The sequence below is a fragment of the Hydra vulgaris genome, chromosome 02, assembly GCF_038396675.1.
Source record: "Hydra vulgaris chromosome 02, alternate assembly HydraT2T_AEP".
Classification (NCBI taxonomy): Eukaryota; Metazoa; Cnidaria; class Hydrozoa; order Anthoathecata; family Hydridae; genus Hydra; species Hydra vulgaris.
In genome coordinates this window covers 33,227,927-33,243,592 of record NC_088921.1, presented here as the reverse complement: position 1 = coordinate 33,243,592, position 15,666 = coordinate 33,227,927, and the positions used below count along the sequence as shown (strand labels likewise).

The 15,666-nt window shown below is 25.2% G+C and overlaps 1 protein-coding gene across 8 annotated transcripts in view; it reads left to right on the top strand.

Annotated features, from left to right (window-relative positions):
* LOC100208687 (A disintegrin and metalloproteinase with thrombospondin motifs 6) overlaps nucleotides 1-15,666 on the top strand; it is a 60,260-nt gene that overhangs the window by 30,842 nt on the left and 13,752 nt on the right. For all 8 annotated transcript variants that reach the window (XM_065790652.1, XM_065790650.1, XM_065790654.1 and 5 more), the window contains 11 exons: nucleotides 109-204; nucleotides 286-434; nucleotides 572-635; nucleotides 788-893; nucleotides 5,740-5,867; nucleotides 6,098-6,275; nucleotides 9,365-9,568; nucleotides 9,997-10,126; nucleotides 10,232-10,436; nucleotides 10,686-10,851; nucleotides 12,401-12,539. In XM_065790652.1, the coding sequence (XP_065646724.1) occupies nucleotides 109-204; nucleotides 286-434; nucleotides 572-635; nucleotides 788-893; nucleotides 5,740-5,867; nucleotides 6,098-6,275; nucleotides 9,365-9,568; nucleotides 9,997-10,126; nucleotides 10,232-10,436; nucleotides 10,686-10,851; nucleotides 12,401-12,539 (1,565 nt within the window). The remainder of the gene's footprint in view (nucleotides 1-108; nucleotides 205-285; nucleotides 435-571; nucleotides 636-787; nucleotides 894-5,739; nucleotides 5,868-6,097; nucleotides 6,276-9,364; nucleotides 9,569-9,996; nucleotides 10,127-10,231; nucleotides 10,437-10,685; nucleotides 10,852-12,400; nucleotides 12,540-15,666) is intronic.

The following is a 15,666-nucleotide window of genomic DNA, read 5'->3' as shown; positions in this document are numbered from 1 at the left end:
AGTACGCATTATTTTTTAATTAATTGATAAGTTACTATAGCAGCTACAATACAATCAATTAAAAACTTTTAATTTATCTAAGACTTAAACATTCAATATTTTTTAAAGGTTTGTCAAGAGCTTTTATGCTACCACCCAATTAACATGTCATGTTTACAAGTTAACACCCCAGTATTAGATGGAACATCTTGCGGAATCAACCAGGTAATCATTTGTTTAATGTGAAGGTTGCTTAAGCAACATTATTAATTGTAACTGCTCAAGTTTTTTTTTATTGTTTTACAGTGGTGCAAATCTGGTCGATGTGTGAAAGTAGGCATTGTGCCTACTTTTATTGTTGGTGGTAACTGGGGCCAGTGGTCAGAATTTCAAGAATGTTCAAGAAGTTGTGGAGGAGGTGTTGCATACAGAGAAAGAAAGTGTCTTACTCCAGTGTAAGAACTGAATTTTTTATGAAATTTTTTTGTATACTCTTATTTTCACCTTTTTTGTTTTTCATGTTTTTTATGCGTGTTTATTACTCATTATATTTCAAAAATATTTTTTGATTGCTGCAGTTTTTATATTTCAGCTCTAAGACAAATGGAATTTATTGTGTTGGGGATGCACGAATGTACGCAATTTGTAACAAAGAAGTAAAGAATGTTAAAGAATAATATTTAATAAGAATAAATAAGTTATAAAGAATAATAAATCTTATTTTTTGTTTATAAAATTAAATTTTGTTTTGATTTTTATTATTAGTGAACTAATTATACAACTATTGAACTAAAATTCTAATTTTCAGCCATGTGCTAATGCTATAAACTATAGAAAGATTCAGTGTGAAAATAAAGGCTTAACATTTGCTGGTGATCAAAAATACATGTGGACTTATCATAGCAATCTACCAGGTACATTTATTATCAGTTTTAATTAAAATTTATGATTAAGATTTTTATCAATAAAAAATGTTTAGGGTTAAGGTTGTTTATACAGCGCTCCACAATAATTACTATTTTAGAGCAATACGTTTTATAAGTTCACATTTTCGTTTCTTTTCACTAATAATGGCATTTCTTTCATTCCTTGTAAAAGGATTTTATTTCCCTAAGTTTTTTATGATAGTAGATCTAAGTTTCTTTAGTTTCTCTGGATTCTGTTTTTTATCTCTATAAATCTCTAATCATCCTTGTATGGAATACTGTTGCCATATCTGGAGCAGATCTTCCAATGACGCCCTTTCTCTTTTAGACAAGCTGCAAAAACGCATTGTTTACATAGTTGGATCTAGTCTTGCAGCCAACCTGCAACCATTATCACATTGTTGTAATGTTGCTTCTCCTCTTTTCTATAAATGCTATATATGGACGCTGCTCTAAAGAGCTTGCATCTCTTGTGTCATTTACTAAAATTCATTCTTGTGTTACTTTTCAATCAATTAAGTCTCATCCTTTTACTGTGACTTTTCCTAAGTGCTCCAAAAATTATTTTTCGTCTAGTTTTTTTCCTTGAACATCAATTCTTTGGAATTTGCTCCCTTTATCTTGAAAAAATTCCAAAGCACTGATATTTTCAGAAAAAAAAAAGTAAATAAAGGTTTTTAGAGCATTACGTAACACTCACTTTGGATGGGTGTGACTTCACCCCATAAGTAAGACAAAAATGATATTTTGTTTATAAAACAAAAGCTTAACTTGCTTGAGCAGCCATCATGGTAGTATTTGTATATAATAAAAATATGCAACTTTGCAACAATTATGTATCTCCAGATTAAACTGCTAGAGCAGTTCTAATTATGTTTAAAATATGTTTGTGACATTTACTAAATGAGAAAGACATCATTACATGACTCAATCCAGTGATGTCAACAGTATTTCAAACAAGAATGAATTAACAAGATTAACAGGATAAAGAGAGATAATCGCAGCACTCATTTTGCAACAGATTTTATGCATGGTTTCTAGAAGAGATCAAAAAGATAATCTAGAGAAAACTTAAAGTAAGATATACTGTCTGATAATAGAATATTCAGTCTTTATGATAGTTCACTATTTCATTCTAATATATGATTATATCATTTAGTTACCATTAACAAATTATCAGTAGAAATTTGTGGGCTATTCCCAACACTCCCTCGCAATTTCTCTATTTTCCTTACATTCACTATTTTAATTCTTTGCCTAAAACTAATTTTTTTACATTTTAGAGTCACACCACATATCAATCTGATCATGATCTACTCTGATCTTTCTAGATGATGGAGGTTATCAACAATGTGGTTTTTTTTCTATGGTCCTCATATTGTGACTTTACAATATTTTCCTACTACTCATTTTTTACTTTACAATGAATAGCTTATCTATGTCTATTCATTCAATCTTATTCATGTCTATTCTGAGCACTTTTGCTTTTATTTCCCTTTTTTAACACTAAACTTTTAGTATTCATTTTCATACATAACCCCGATCACTGTTGATGGCTTATAGTACAATATCTTCTAAACTTAAATATCTGAATGGCCACCCACTTTTTTTGATACTTTGACAAAAGCATTTTCAAAGTCTACAAATGTCAAATCTCAGATCTTTTTTTTTAAACTAGCCTTACAATAAATAGTGCATTTGTTGTTCCTTTAAACCCTTAATGTTTCTGACTTAAAGCAAATGGATGCTATTGATAAGTACACTGTTTTTCTTGTTTTTATCTTTAAGTGCAAATGCGCTTCAAAAATCTGACACACATTCATAAAGCTTTTAACATCTCAGTCAATGTTCCAGTAGAAACAGCACCCTTTCTTGAGCCTTATGAATGAGTTGGTTTTACTTTATTACAGGTTATCAGCTAAAGTATTGCTCTCTATTTTTTATTTGCTTTCTGATTATAACATCACTAGTATTTTAAAGCCACCTAATTTATTTGTTACATTTTGATGATCTTTATTTGTAAATTATGTGTTAAAGACTGTCAATCTCTTAACATCCAAAATTTCTGGCTACATTTTTTTTTTCATTATTTAATTTTGCAGGTTTTGTTTTAAATTAAAACAACTTAGCACATTAGCTCGTCGTGATTTTGACATCATAAAATTATCTTAATTTTTTTATTTTATTTAAGGACATTAACTTTTTAAAATCAATGTGGTAAAATAAATTACAGAAAAACAAGTTTAATTTACTAATTTAGAAAAATAAATCTAGATGTGTTATTTTTTAAATATAAATATTGTGGAATGTCTATTTTATTTCAATTTTTATATTAAATAATTAAATTTAATGTTATATTTTTTGTTATCATTTAACATAAATTAATTTCTTTCTTTTCTCAACATTTGTATAAATGAATTAAAATATGTTAATTTTGTTTCTTCATTATTTCTTAAAATTGTGGCTTTGCAATTAATAATGATTTTTATTTTAAAAGTTATTAAAAACAAAAAACATAGTTGCATAAAAAAAAAAAGTAAAGTTAATTATTTTACCAGCGCTTTTTTTTGTTACACAAAGATTTAAGTTTCCAAGTACCATTTATTAAAAAGTATATACCGTTGCACTTTCACTTGCCTTATGACAAATAAGTTAATTGTATGCTTTATGAATATTTTTGCTGCAGCATTATAAGTTATAACATGTTTACATGGAATTTAATTTTTTGTAAAAAATAGAAATGGAGGAAGAAAAGCAGAGAGAAAAAAATCTAATTTTTATTTTATTTGAATAACTTTTTTAATCAAAATTTTTTCTAAATTATAAGGAAATTTTTGTTTTAACTTTTTTGATATTGCACAATTTGTTAATTATATAAAAATGATGTAAATATTATAAAATATTATTTTTCTAAACTATTATTTTTTGTAAAATAAAACTTATAAATATAAACAAAGACATTGCAAGAGCTATATTGCGTCAAGTGTAAATACTTATATAAATTATTTAAATAAGTTCTTCTATGGGTATAACTCTATTATTAATTTTTCAGTACAATATATCAATGGAGTTTAGATACTCTCATTATCAAATATTTATACTTGATACCTCGTTTCTATGTTTTATGGTAAGACCTTTGTATCAATTTTTTTTTTGCCGACCTGATTCCAACCTCTAAAAGATTGAGGTCGGCAATAATTTGTTGACCTCATTTCTCCTAATTCCAAGGGTAGTATTGTTTGTTATGAGAAATTATCTAAATAAATATTCTTGCGCTTGCAAGATGATAAATAAAAGTTTATTATGTTTCTTTTAGGATTTTTTTTTTACCCGCCATATAACATCCTTTTTGTCTTTTGCTGAACATTTTTAATGGAAAAGTTAGATTAATAAAAATTAAAATTTTCTTTATTTTTCTTAATTTATTACATTTGTATATAGCGCAAAATCAAATATCAAATGTAATTGTTATGTAAACTTTTTTACATAATCGTCATTCAAACTTCATAAGTGGTTTTTATAACATTATTACTTGTTTTATCTTACCACTTAAACGATATCTTTAGACTTGTTTGAATATTAAAAAATTATAAAAAGTGGCTTAAATGGCTTAACCCGTATGTAAATGGTGTGTCATTTTACGCTTTAAAACAACGCCTGATTTAGGATTCTTATATTTTTTCACTTGTTCTACTTGTTTAAGATTTACTAATATTATAAATTATATATCAGCACCTTTAAAGATTATAGACTCGAGCATTTATTACTTAATAACAAAAAATATGTTATACAAGACTATTTAAAACAACAGGTTTTTATTATTTTATTGAACTAAGAATTTATTAAAATTTTTTTAATATATAAATAAATATGGTAATGATAGTTATAAATACTATATAAAACAATAATAATAAAAGTAGTAACAAATTATAATAAAAAAAACCTGTTAATAACATTACAGCAAAATAATTTAAGTCTAGAAAAAAAAAGGGAGTAAAATTTTAAACAAAAAGATTTTATTAGCAGAGCTAATCAAGCTAATTAATGTAATAATTATAATAATAATAATAACAACAATAATAGTTACAAAAACATTTAGAGAAGGTGTTTAAAGAAAGTAATTAAAAACTATAATGAAAACTAAATTAAGGAAACAGTGCAAATGTAAATTCACCAACAATAAAACAAAAAAAACTAATAAAAAACAGCGATAATAAAAAACAAAAATTTAATGTTTTTTGTAGTTTACCAGATTGTTATGAATTAAATCTATTACAGTAAAGATCTGATTCAGTAAACATAATACAAAGCATAACACTTTATAAAAAATCTTTCTGCTGTTTGAACCGCAGAAAAATTTATATATATATATTTATATATATTTATAAATATAGAAAAATATTAATATACAAGTGTATATATATTTATAAATATAGAAAAGTATTAATATACATGTGTGTGTGTATATATATATATATATATATATATATATATATATATATATATATATATATATATATATATATATATATATAATTGAAAATACATTACTAATGATGACATTTTATTTATTTAACTTTTTTAAATTTTATTGATTTTAAGTGTGCAATATTTCAACACGTATAGTTGGAGCCAAACTATTTGAAATGGCTCGAATTATATGAACCAAAGTATATATACATATATATATATATATATATATATATATATATATATATACACACACACACACACATATATATATTAAATTTTATTTTGCTTGGCATACCCTTCACTTTTTATATAAGTTTACATTATAATAATAGTTAATTATATATATATATATTTCTTCTAGAATCCAGTTGTAATTTAAAATGTGCATCATTGGATGGATTAGTTAGTCAAGATTTTGGACATGTTTTGGATGGTACAGAGTGTGCTCTCTCAAATGTGCTTGGCAGATGTATTCACGGAAAGTGCAATGTATGTTTTTATTATTAGTTTTTTGTTTTTTTTTAATTTTTGTTTTCTAATATGTTCTAATATAGATCAATGTAATTTTGGTAAAAATTAAATGAATGTATTTTGCAATTTTGTTTTCAAGAAAGGCTCATAACATCATTATTAACATAAAATCTAATTAACTCTATACTTAAATTTAATTACTCATTTATTTTCAAGATTTATAATAGCTGTCATTTCAATATATGTAGGCTGTTGGTTGTGATATGTTGCTTGGTTCCAATAGCATAATAGATCGTTGCGGTATTTGTGGTGGTGATGGAAATCTCTGTGAAAAAATGTTAAACCTTTCTCTTAATCCTTTAGTTGTATCAAGAAATTTATTAAATAGAAACATTTTTGAAAAGATTGAGGAAGTCAACGAAGCAGGTTGATAAAGTTTACACATATTTTATATTCTCACTCATTTAGCAAATTTTTTAAGATTTTAAAAAATATATATATCAATCCTTGGAATAAGGGTCAGCGTTGCCAGCATAACTGTTCAACCTAGAAGTGTTTGAGATCAGCAAAATATATATATATTTGCAATACTATGTATATATATATATTTATTTATATAAGTATATATATATATATATATATTTGCAATACTATGTATATATATATATATTTATTTATATAAGTATATATATATATGGCTATTTCCACGACGGAAGAGATAAATTTCGTGTTTAAAAATATCTTTTTTCAAAAGGTTTTATTTCTTTAATTATAGTTTAAACACCTTAAAATTATTGTTAAAATAAATTTTGAGTAGAAAATGTTTGAACCGAGTAGATAAATTTGATGAATGTTAGCAACTGTTTGTTTTTTTTATTATTCAAAAAAGTGAGTAAAATTTGAGGGCGAGTTATTGCAACATTTTAAACAAAACATATCCATATTTTTGTTTAGAAAGAATTTTTGAGATTACATATATGTCTTGAGTAAAAAAACTTTTACTCTTTAAAAATAATTCAAGTGTTTTTTTGTCACATACACATCTGCAAAAATTACGTTGCGTCACTGAACTAAAAGCTAAAAAAGTTTAATTATCGCAATGAAATTATGCTTTATGGCGAGGTTTTTTTAGAAATTATATATTTTAATGTAAACTTTTAATCATTACTAAAAAAAAATTGGTCAAAAAGCATTGTATTAACATATAGTTATAGTTTAAAAGCTGTTGCGTCACTGAACCCATCGACTTGCTAACTGTTAATACATTTGGTTTCGAAGTATCCTGGGAGTGGAGAAAGCCTGAAACTAAAACATATGCAAACATTGAAAAAATTTCAAAAAAGTCTACTGTAACAGAACTCATCCATCAGCGATGCGTGATAAGTTCGTTAAACACGCATTTGTAAAGAAAAACCATTCAACAATTTTTAATAAACTGAAGGAGGTTTCGATGAGTGTTAATTCTGAAATTGCGGTAATCCAAGTTGACTGGGCTGAAAACGCTAGGTGTTTCTATCAAAATGAGCCACAAGCGGCTCATTTTGGTCAAAATCAAGTTTCTATCATGACCCTAGCAGTCTGGAACATTGAGTTAAAAACATTTGCCATAGTTTCAGATTCAACTGATCATACAAGTCTTCCATTAAACCGTACATTGACAAAATCCTTCACTTTATTCCTGATCAAGTCAAAGAAGTACACATGTTCAGCGATAATGCCACTTCTCAGTTCAAAAACAAAAGCATTATGGCTGCAATGGTTGTGTTTGAAAAGCGTTTTCATAAAAAATTCTTCTGGCATTACTTTGCAGCGATGCACAGAAAAGGAGTGGTTGACGGAATAGGAGCTACTGTTAAGCGAATCGCAGCCCTGAGAGTTAAAACTAGTCAATACGAAATCAGGTCAGCAACAGATTTTGCGTTAGCATTACAAGATTTGCAAATATCTGTAATTCACATGTCAGAAAACGATACAAGACAACAAAAAAATGAACTTGGATTCAGTTCAATTTTAAGTTATTCAAGAAAAATCAAAGGTATATCAAAATCACATTATTTTTATGTTCAGAATGATAATGTTGTTCCGATGCTATTTTCACCTGAGTATAATTAAAATTTATTACAAAATAACAAAACTTTTTAAAATGATTTTAATTTCATCTTTTTGTTTCGTCACTGAACGTTGCGTCACTGAACTGATAGTTTTTTTTCTGTAAAATAAAACGATATGAAAACTTTATTGTTTGTAGCTTTTTTTATGACTACCTTATTGCCAAATGAATAAATTACAACAAAAAAATCTAATAAGTCAAGCAAGAATTAAATTTTCAGCGAAAACTCCATTTAAAAGTATGCTGATAAAAAAACACTTTTTTCCGCGTTGCGTCATTGAACTCATGTTTTAATTTTTGCTATGTAGCAGTGTTATGTTAATACAATTGTGTTTAGTTTATATTATAAAATTTTAATTCAAGATTGATTTAGAGTAATAAAAAATTATTTTTGAGTTATAGAAAAATTTCTATTAAAAAAAATCTCTCCGCATGATGCGTCACTGAACTATGGAATTGGCCATATATATTTATATATATATATATATATATATATATATATATATATATATATATATATATATATATATATATATATATATATATATATATTGTGTGTGTGTGTGTATATATATATATATATATATATATATATATATATATATATATATATATATATATATATATTTTCAGACATAGATGGAAAGAAAAGAATTAAGATGTTAGTTGATTTTTTTTAACCAAAAATAATTTAACATAATTTGTCTTTAAATATTAAAAAAAAAAAAAAAATAAAATTTAAAAAAATACTTTGTTTTAAAATTAACAGCCTGCCCTAACCAAAGCATTTAGTAGATGTATGTACACTCCACTGAACTTAACACTGGTTTTCATATAGAGTATATATCATACATATAAAATGTATATGTATACACTTTATATATTTTAAAAGGTGAACTTTAATAAAGCCAGTTTTACAGATGAAGAAACAAAAACAAAAAGAAGAAAAAACAAGGAATAAAGAAAATAACAAATTTTTTTGCATGTTAAATATTCTTTATATCCAGATTGTACCTGCCCTAACCTCAAGTTGATTTATGTACTAAAGCCTCTGCAAATGGTAGAGATTTTGACATGGAATAACATTTTGTGCAAGGCCAGGTTTAAGTGTGATAATATATATATATATATATATATATATATATATATATATATATATATATATATATATATATATATATATATATATATATATATATATATATATATATATATATATATATATATATATATATATATATATATATATATATACATATATATATATATATATATACATATATATATATATATATATATATATATATATATATATATATATATATATATATATATATATATATATATAATATTATTATATAAGATTTCTAATTTAAATAGTAATTTAATATAAATTTATTTGCAGGAAACAAACGCCATTTACACAGTTTTCATAATAATTACTTACAACTAAGAGCTGTAATGCATGAAATTGCACAAAAGAAATGTGGTGATGATGTAGAATGCATCAAAAGTGAACTTGTGTCAAAAAGAACAATTTTACCGCCAGAAACAAAAATGTTCATTTGGGTGTCTAGATCACTTGGTTGCAGTGTGTCTTGTGGCACAGGTTATTGTTTGTGTTTGCTTGTTTGTATATATATATATATATATATATATATATATATACATATATATATATATATATATAAATTGTGACAAACTAATTTATGGTATTATGCTATCTTTTAAAACTTTTTCAAATTTTATTCGAAATGTTTTTTGATAGGATCATTATATTATTATTTTTATATTTTGTTTATGGACTTTCATGTCTGTGCTATAGTATAGTTAACAAAATCTGTAACAACTAGTGCTTGAAGTTTCAAAAAGATTTAGGTTTTCTATCTTATTCCTAAAACTTAAAAAATAGTTTTCACAACTTTTCCTGATTTCCTGAATCTAAACCCTGGAGTCTTTTTTGGGACTTCACATTTTGAATAATAACTATATTTATTTGATTTTATATCCAATAAAATATTACTAATTTTGATACAGGTACAGAAGTTTTTCAGCCTGAATGTCGAAGATCTGATGATGGATCTGCAGTTTCAATGAATTTTTGTGACCAGCTTACTAAGCCGTCAATACTTTCAAGAGCCTGTGGAGTTACACCTTGTTTGCCAAGGTTGTTTTAATTCACTCTTAGTTTCCAAGTTTCTGTCTGGATATATATATATTTTTTACTTCAAATATTAAAAATTTTAGAATAAATGTCTGATAATAAATTTAGATGGTCTGAATCTGCTTGGAGTGATTGTACAAAGTCATGTGGAGGAGGGACAAAAGTGCGCACTATTGACTGTTTATTGCAAAAAGATAATGATATATATGTTTTGCCTGCAACTGAATGTAATACTTCACAACGACCAAGACATCTTGAAACTTGTAATTTGATACCATGTCCTCCTGAATGGTTTGCAGAGCCATATGGCCCTGTAGGTTTTGAAAAATGAATATAAATAAAAAATTTTGTTTATAGTTAAATATGAAAACAATTTATTTGCCAGATTATATAAATTGCATATATATATATATATATATATATATATATATATATATATATATATATATATATATATATATATATATATATATATATATGTATATATATGTATATATATATATATATATGTAATTTATATAAGCAAATTCGTTTGTTAATTTATGTAATTATTTTCTTGTAGTGTTCATCCTTATGTGGAAAAGGTTTACGCACTAGGAGCATTGTGTGTCGTTCTGAGAATAAACTTGAAAAAAAATGGATTATACATCCTAATGAAGATTGTTCTAATATTTCGATCCCTGAAACAGAAATGATTTGCAATGCAAACAATCCGTGTCCTGGAGATGGTAAGTAAAACAATTTTTAATGTTTTAAATTTTCAAATTTTTTAAAAATAAAATAGGTTGTATATCTTTACATAAGGCTGACCTCATTAGCTCAAAAACATATGTATATGCTTGGTCAAACTCACACAAAAGTGAGTTATTTTAAACTCATAAATTATGTAACTTGCTTAAAATTGTTTCAATAAATGTAAATATTATTTTTAATATAAGTAATATACTTTTATTACTACATGGTTATATTTACAAACTTCATATTGAAACAAAGAATTTTCATAGAACAAGTAATATTTTGTATTTTGACAAAAAAAAGTGACAACAGGATAAACCATAATGAAAAACTTATACTCTAGTAGTACTTGTATGTTTTAGTTACCAGTTTCCAATAACATCTTGTTTTGGACATGTTATCAATGTTAGTTAAAGTTAAATAGTATTTGGATTGTTAACAGTATCAGAGTTTTAAAATAAGGTTTTGAAATTAATTTGGTCATTTTCATTTACAATTTTGTCTTAAGAATTGTTTGTTACAATTTTTTTTTCAATTTTATTTTTATTTTTTGTCTTAAAATGAAACTTTTACAAAAAGAAACAATTTAACATTTTTTTTTAATATATCAACAAGCTTTGGCCATATGTTTTTATTTAAAGTTCATAAAAAGCAAATTTTAATGAAAAATTCATACAAAAAATAGACAGAAGTAAATTTTAGGAAAAAATTGTTTGAGATTTTACCAGTTTTTTGGTAAACAAAATAGTAATAAACTGTAAACAAGTAAGTGAATAATTTTGTGGATAAAAATGTGGTACAGGAAATCTGTTGTTGTAAATTAAAATAAACAATGAAAATAGAGAAATATAAAACACTTTTGGAAAAAATTATTTTAAGAAGAATAGCATATTCATAAATCCTTGTCAACGATAATTATATTGCAAAAGTACAGCTAAGAATATTTATAGAATAGCTCTAAGTAGAAATATTTTGCAGCCAATTTAAAACAATCTAAAAAATTTGGGTAAATATTAGTAAACAGATAACCTGGTATTTTGTTGATTAATTATTGGTAAAAATATTATCATTGAATATATACATAAACATTAAACAGTTACCAGAGTAGATAACATATAGTAGATTTTACACATGATTAAATATATAACCAGTAGTGGCTAAATAATAGCAAAGTTTAGTGTTTTGATGGCTATCTAATGGTAACAAAGTTGCTGCCATTGTGCAGTGGTTAGAATTCTGGCTCAAAACCAAAAGATCTGAGGTTATATGTTAGCTCTAGCCCAATAAGTGACATTGGTAAGGAAGGAGGCATGAACTTCTGGGAGCACTTCAATAACCGCAAGATTAAAAAAAAAGGTACCAGGTGTTTTTTGATTGACTAATGGTAAACATGTATACAACTTGTGCATACAGCTATTCAAATAATAGATATGGATGCTTTTATTTGTCATCAAAAGCAATTTTTAACTTAAATATCATTATTTTAACTTTTATTGCGCTTTTTTATAAAATAATTTTTTTTGTTTTTCTCCTTTTTTTAAGCATCGTGTGGAGGTCGCTGGAATGAAAAGAACGGAACTATTGCAAGCCCTGGGTTTCCGGCATTTTACAACAATAACCAACTATGTATGTACGAAATAAATGTTTCAAAAGGAAAAGTTATTGCTCTTAAATTTTTAGTGTAAGTACATTAAATATCAGTTTCAATTATTATTTCTTTATAAATATTATAATGACTTTTCTAAAATTTTAATAAGTATTTTGTCAGTTTTGCTAGAATAAAGACTCCACTTATGTTTCTAGTTTATATTCTTATATATTGTTTTATATAAGTTTAATTGCATATATTTAAACTCTTGAGTAAAGTTAGGTCAAACTTGTCATAAAATTTTTTTCCCCCTGTATGGGAAATTTTTGAAACAAAAAATTGTACTTTTATAATTATTATATATTTTCTGAAATTTTAATGTTTAATTATTAGAGAGATAATTATGTTCATTTTAGTCTTATGTTTGATTTGTTATGAAATTTTTATGTTTATTATAAGAGAGATAATTATTTTCATTTTAGTCTTACTTATGGTTGATTAATTTTACAACGCTTTAATGTGACTCTTAAATAGAAATGATATATTTTTTTAAAACTTAATGAATAAAAATAAATGTTTTAAAAATTAATAAAAGAAACAATGAACGTAAGAATAAAGTTAGTCAAAAAAAATAGTTTTAAAAAAAGTAATAACCAAAAGATTAGCCAGGTCATTTATTTAAATGTTAATGGAAACTTATTTCACCGCAATTAATATATTTTGTTATTAAGTTTAAAAATTTAATTTTTGCTTTTTTAAATTTGTTTATTTACAATTTATCTTGTTAAACTATTATAATAAGTTATTACATTAAATGTTATGAAAATTGTATTATAATTTATATTATAACTTCTATCTTTCTAACTTCAGGCCTTTTAGAGTTTTTATTATGCAAGTGTAAAGCATATAACTCCAACTAACTAAATAAATTCATATTTTTGATTGCCTTTAAAAAAACAGTTCTATGGAATTCGCTCGCTTTTTCTTGTTTTCCTGATTCATATAATTTGCAATCATTTAAGTCATTCTGTTAATCTTTATCTTGCTTTATAAACTTTTCTCATCATTTATCATCTTTTCTCTTCTAGTAACTTCCCCCTCTAATAGTGGTTGCTTGCAGCCTTGTTGGAAGTGAAGATGTTTAAAAAAAAAAGTAAAAAAAACTTATTTTATTCAAAAACAAATTTCAAGTAAAATGTTACAATTCAGTATGATGATCACTGGAATCTCTTTATCTATCAGTCTTTTTGTAGTATTATCAAACTGCTCTGGAACAAGCAAAACTATTTGCATAAGTTTGTCAAAACTTTTTGCTTGCATTCTGTTTATACTAGGCATGATTAAAAAAGATGATAAAGCAATTGTTTTTTGCATGAAGAGAAAATATATATTTTTCTCAGAGCAAAAAAAGAGTTGACAGAAGACACTTTGTTTGACAATAATGTGTGAAAAATAAAACTAGACAAATTTAAGTTTTTAGAGCATGAAGAGACAGATACAGTAAAAGAATGTGACTTTACTAAATGAAAAGTCACATGTGATTGAGTTTTGGTTGATGGAACAAGATATAATAACTCGTTTAAGCAGGGACAAAAGGTACAACCTTATAAAAATAAGAGGCTTCAAAATCAAAAGATCGGCATCAAAATCATATTTTAAAATTTTAATCAGTTTCCATTACTTGAGAACTAAGGCTACTGCAGTATTTGATTCCTTTTTAAACAATGAAGACATAAAAACCAGTGCAACAAATTCAGTTCTTTATTTAAGATCGTATAGTTATGTTAAAGGCATTATATGTCAGAAACACAGGATCATCAGGTGAAAGTATCAATTCAAAGGACTGTAGCTTGTTGATGAAATGCTGGAGAAATTTATATGACAACAGCAGGAGATTATTGATATTTTGGAGCTATTTGATCTTAAGCAGAGTTTGCACAATTGTAAGGCTAATTTGTAATTTCAAGATTTAAAGAGCTCAGTATGTAGAACTATGTATTTTTCTAAATCTACTCAGCAGTGAGTTTGTCACATTATATTTGTTCCATTCATTCCATTAAATAACATTTGTAAAGTGACAATCTCTTTAGTAATTAATCTCAAGTAATTAATCTTTAAATCCACCTTTCAAATATTTGCTAAAGCATTTTTTAAATATATTTGCTGTTTTTGTTGATAAGTGCAATGCATATCTGCTAGCATAAGAATGTTGTTTACCAATATTTGTGTCAGAAAAATCTCTTAATAGCTTGAATGTATTTGTGAAATTCTTATTCACAGTTTGTTGTTTTTCTACAAGATAATAGTTTGTTTTCATAACCTTTTTATTGCTATTTTTATAACCTATTTTAATTACTATTACCATAACCTTTTTAATTATTATTTTTTGCTTTTACATTAATAGTTTGATACTTATTATTGTCAAACATGTTTGCAGATTTTTGCTAGCATTTTTTTAATTTCTTTTGCTTAGAAATTGCTGTCTTTTAGATTGTTGAAGCTTTTCAATGTTTTAATTGGATGTTAGTATAGTTTCACAGTTTTTTTTCCCCCAGTAATTTATTTCCTTTACTATATTCCAAACAAATTTTGCTTAACAAAATACATATAATTGTGAATTTTGTTTACTGAATTCATCGCAATTGTGAATTTCGTTTCCCAACTTGCTTGAGTTTAATGTTCCTCAAAGTAATTTGTTTGGGAGCTTTCAGGAATAAAATCTATCCTTACATGACCTAAAGTTTTGATTAGCTGTTCCTCCATTTTAGACAAATGCTCATCAGACTTCTCAATTTCTTTATCGCACATTTTAGTTGTTGCTTTGTTACTGCTTATTGTTAGTTCATGTTTAACATTTTTATAAAGTGTTTTATAGTGTTGACGGATTTTTATTGAGCAGCAAAAAGTAATTTTTGATTTATAAGTTGATGCATTTTTATGGCTACTGACGTCATGTGTTTACTCCAATTCCTCTTATGGCTGCTGGCATCATGTGTTTACTTCAATTTTTTTCTGTAACAATTTAAATGCATATAAAATATACATGCTATTTTCATTTTCCATTCAAATATAATATAAAACATAGTAAAATATTTATAAAAGTTTTTAGAGATTTAAAAAATTTTTCCTTTTCATTCTACTTTACTTGGAATTAAAAAAAAATACATTACTTTGAATGAATTTTTTTAAACTATTCTATTTTTCAAAGAAACCTAAATTT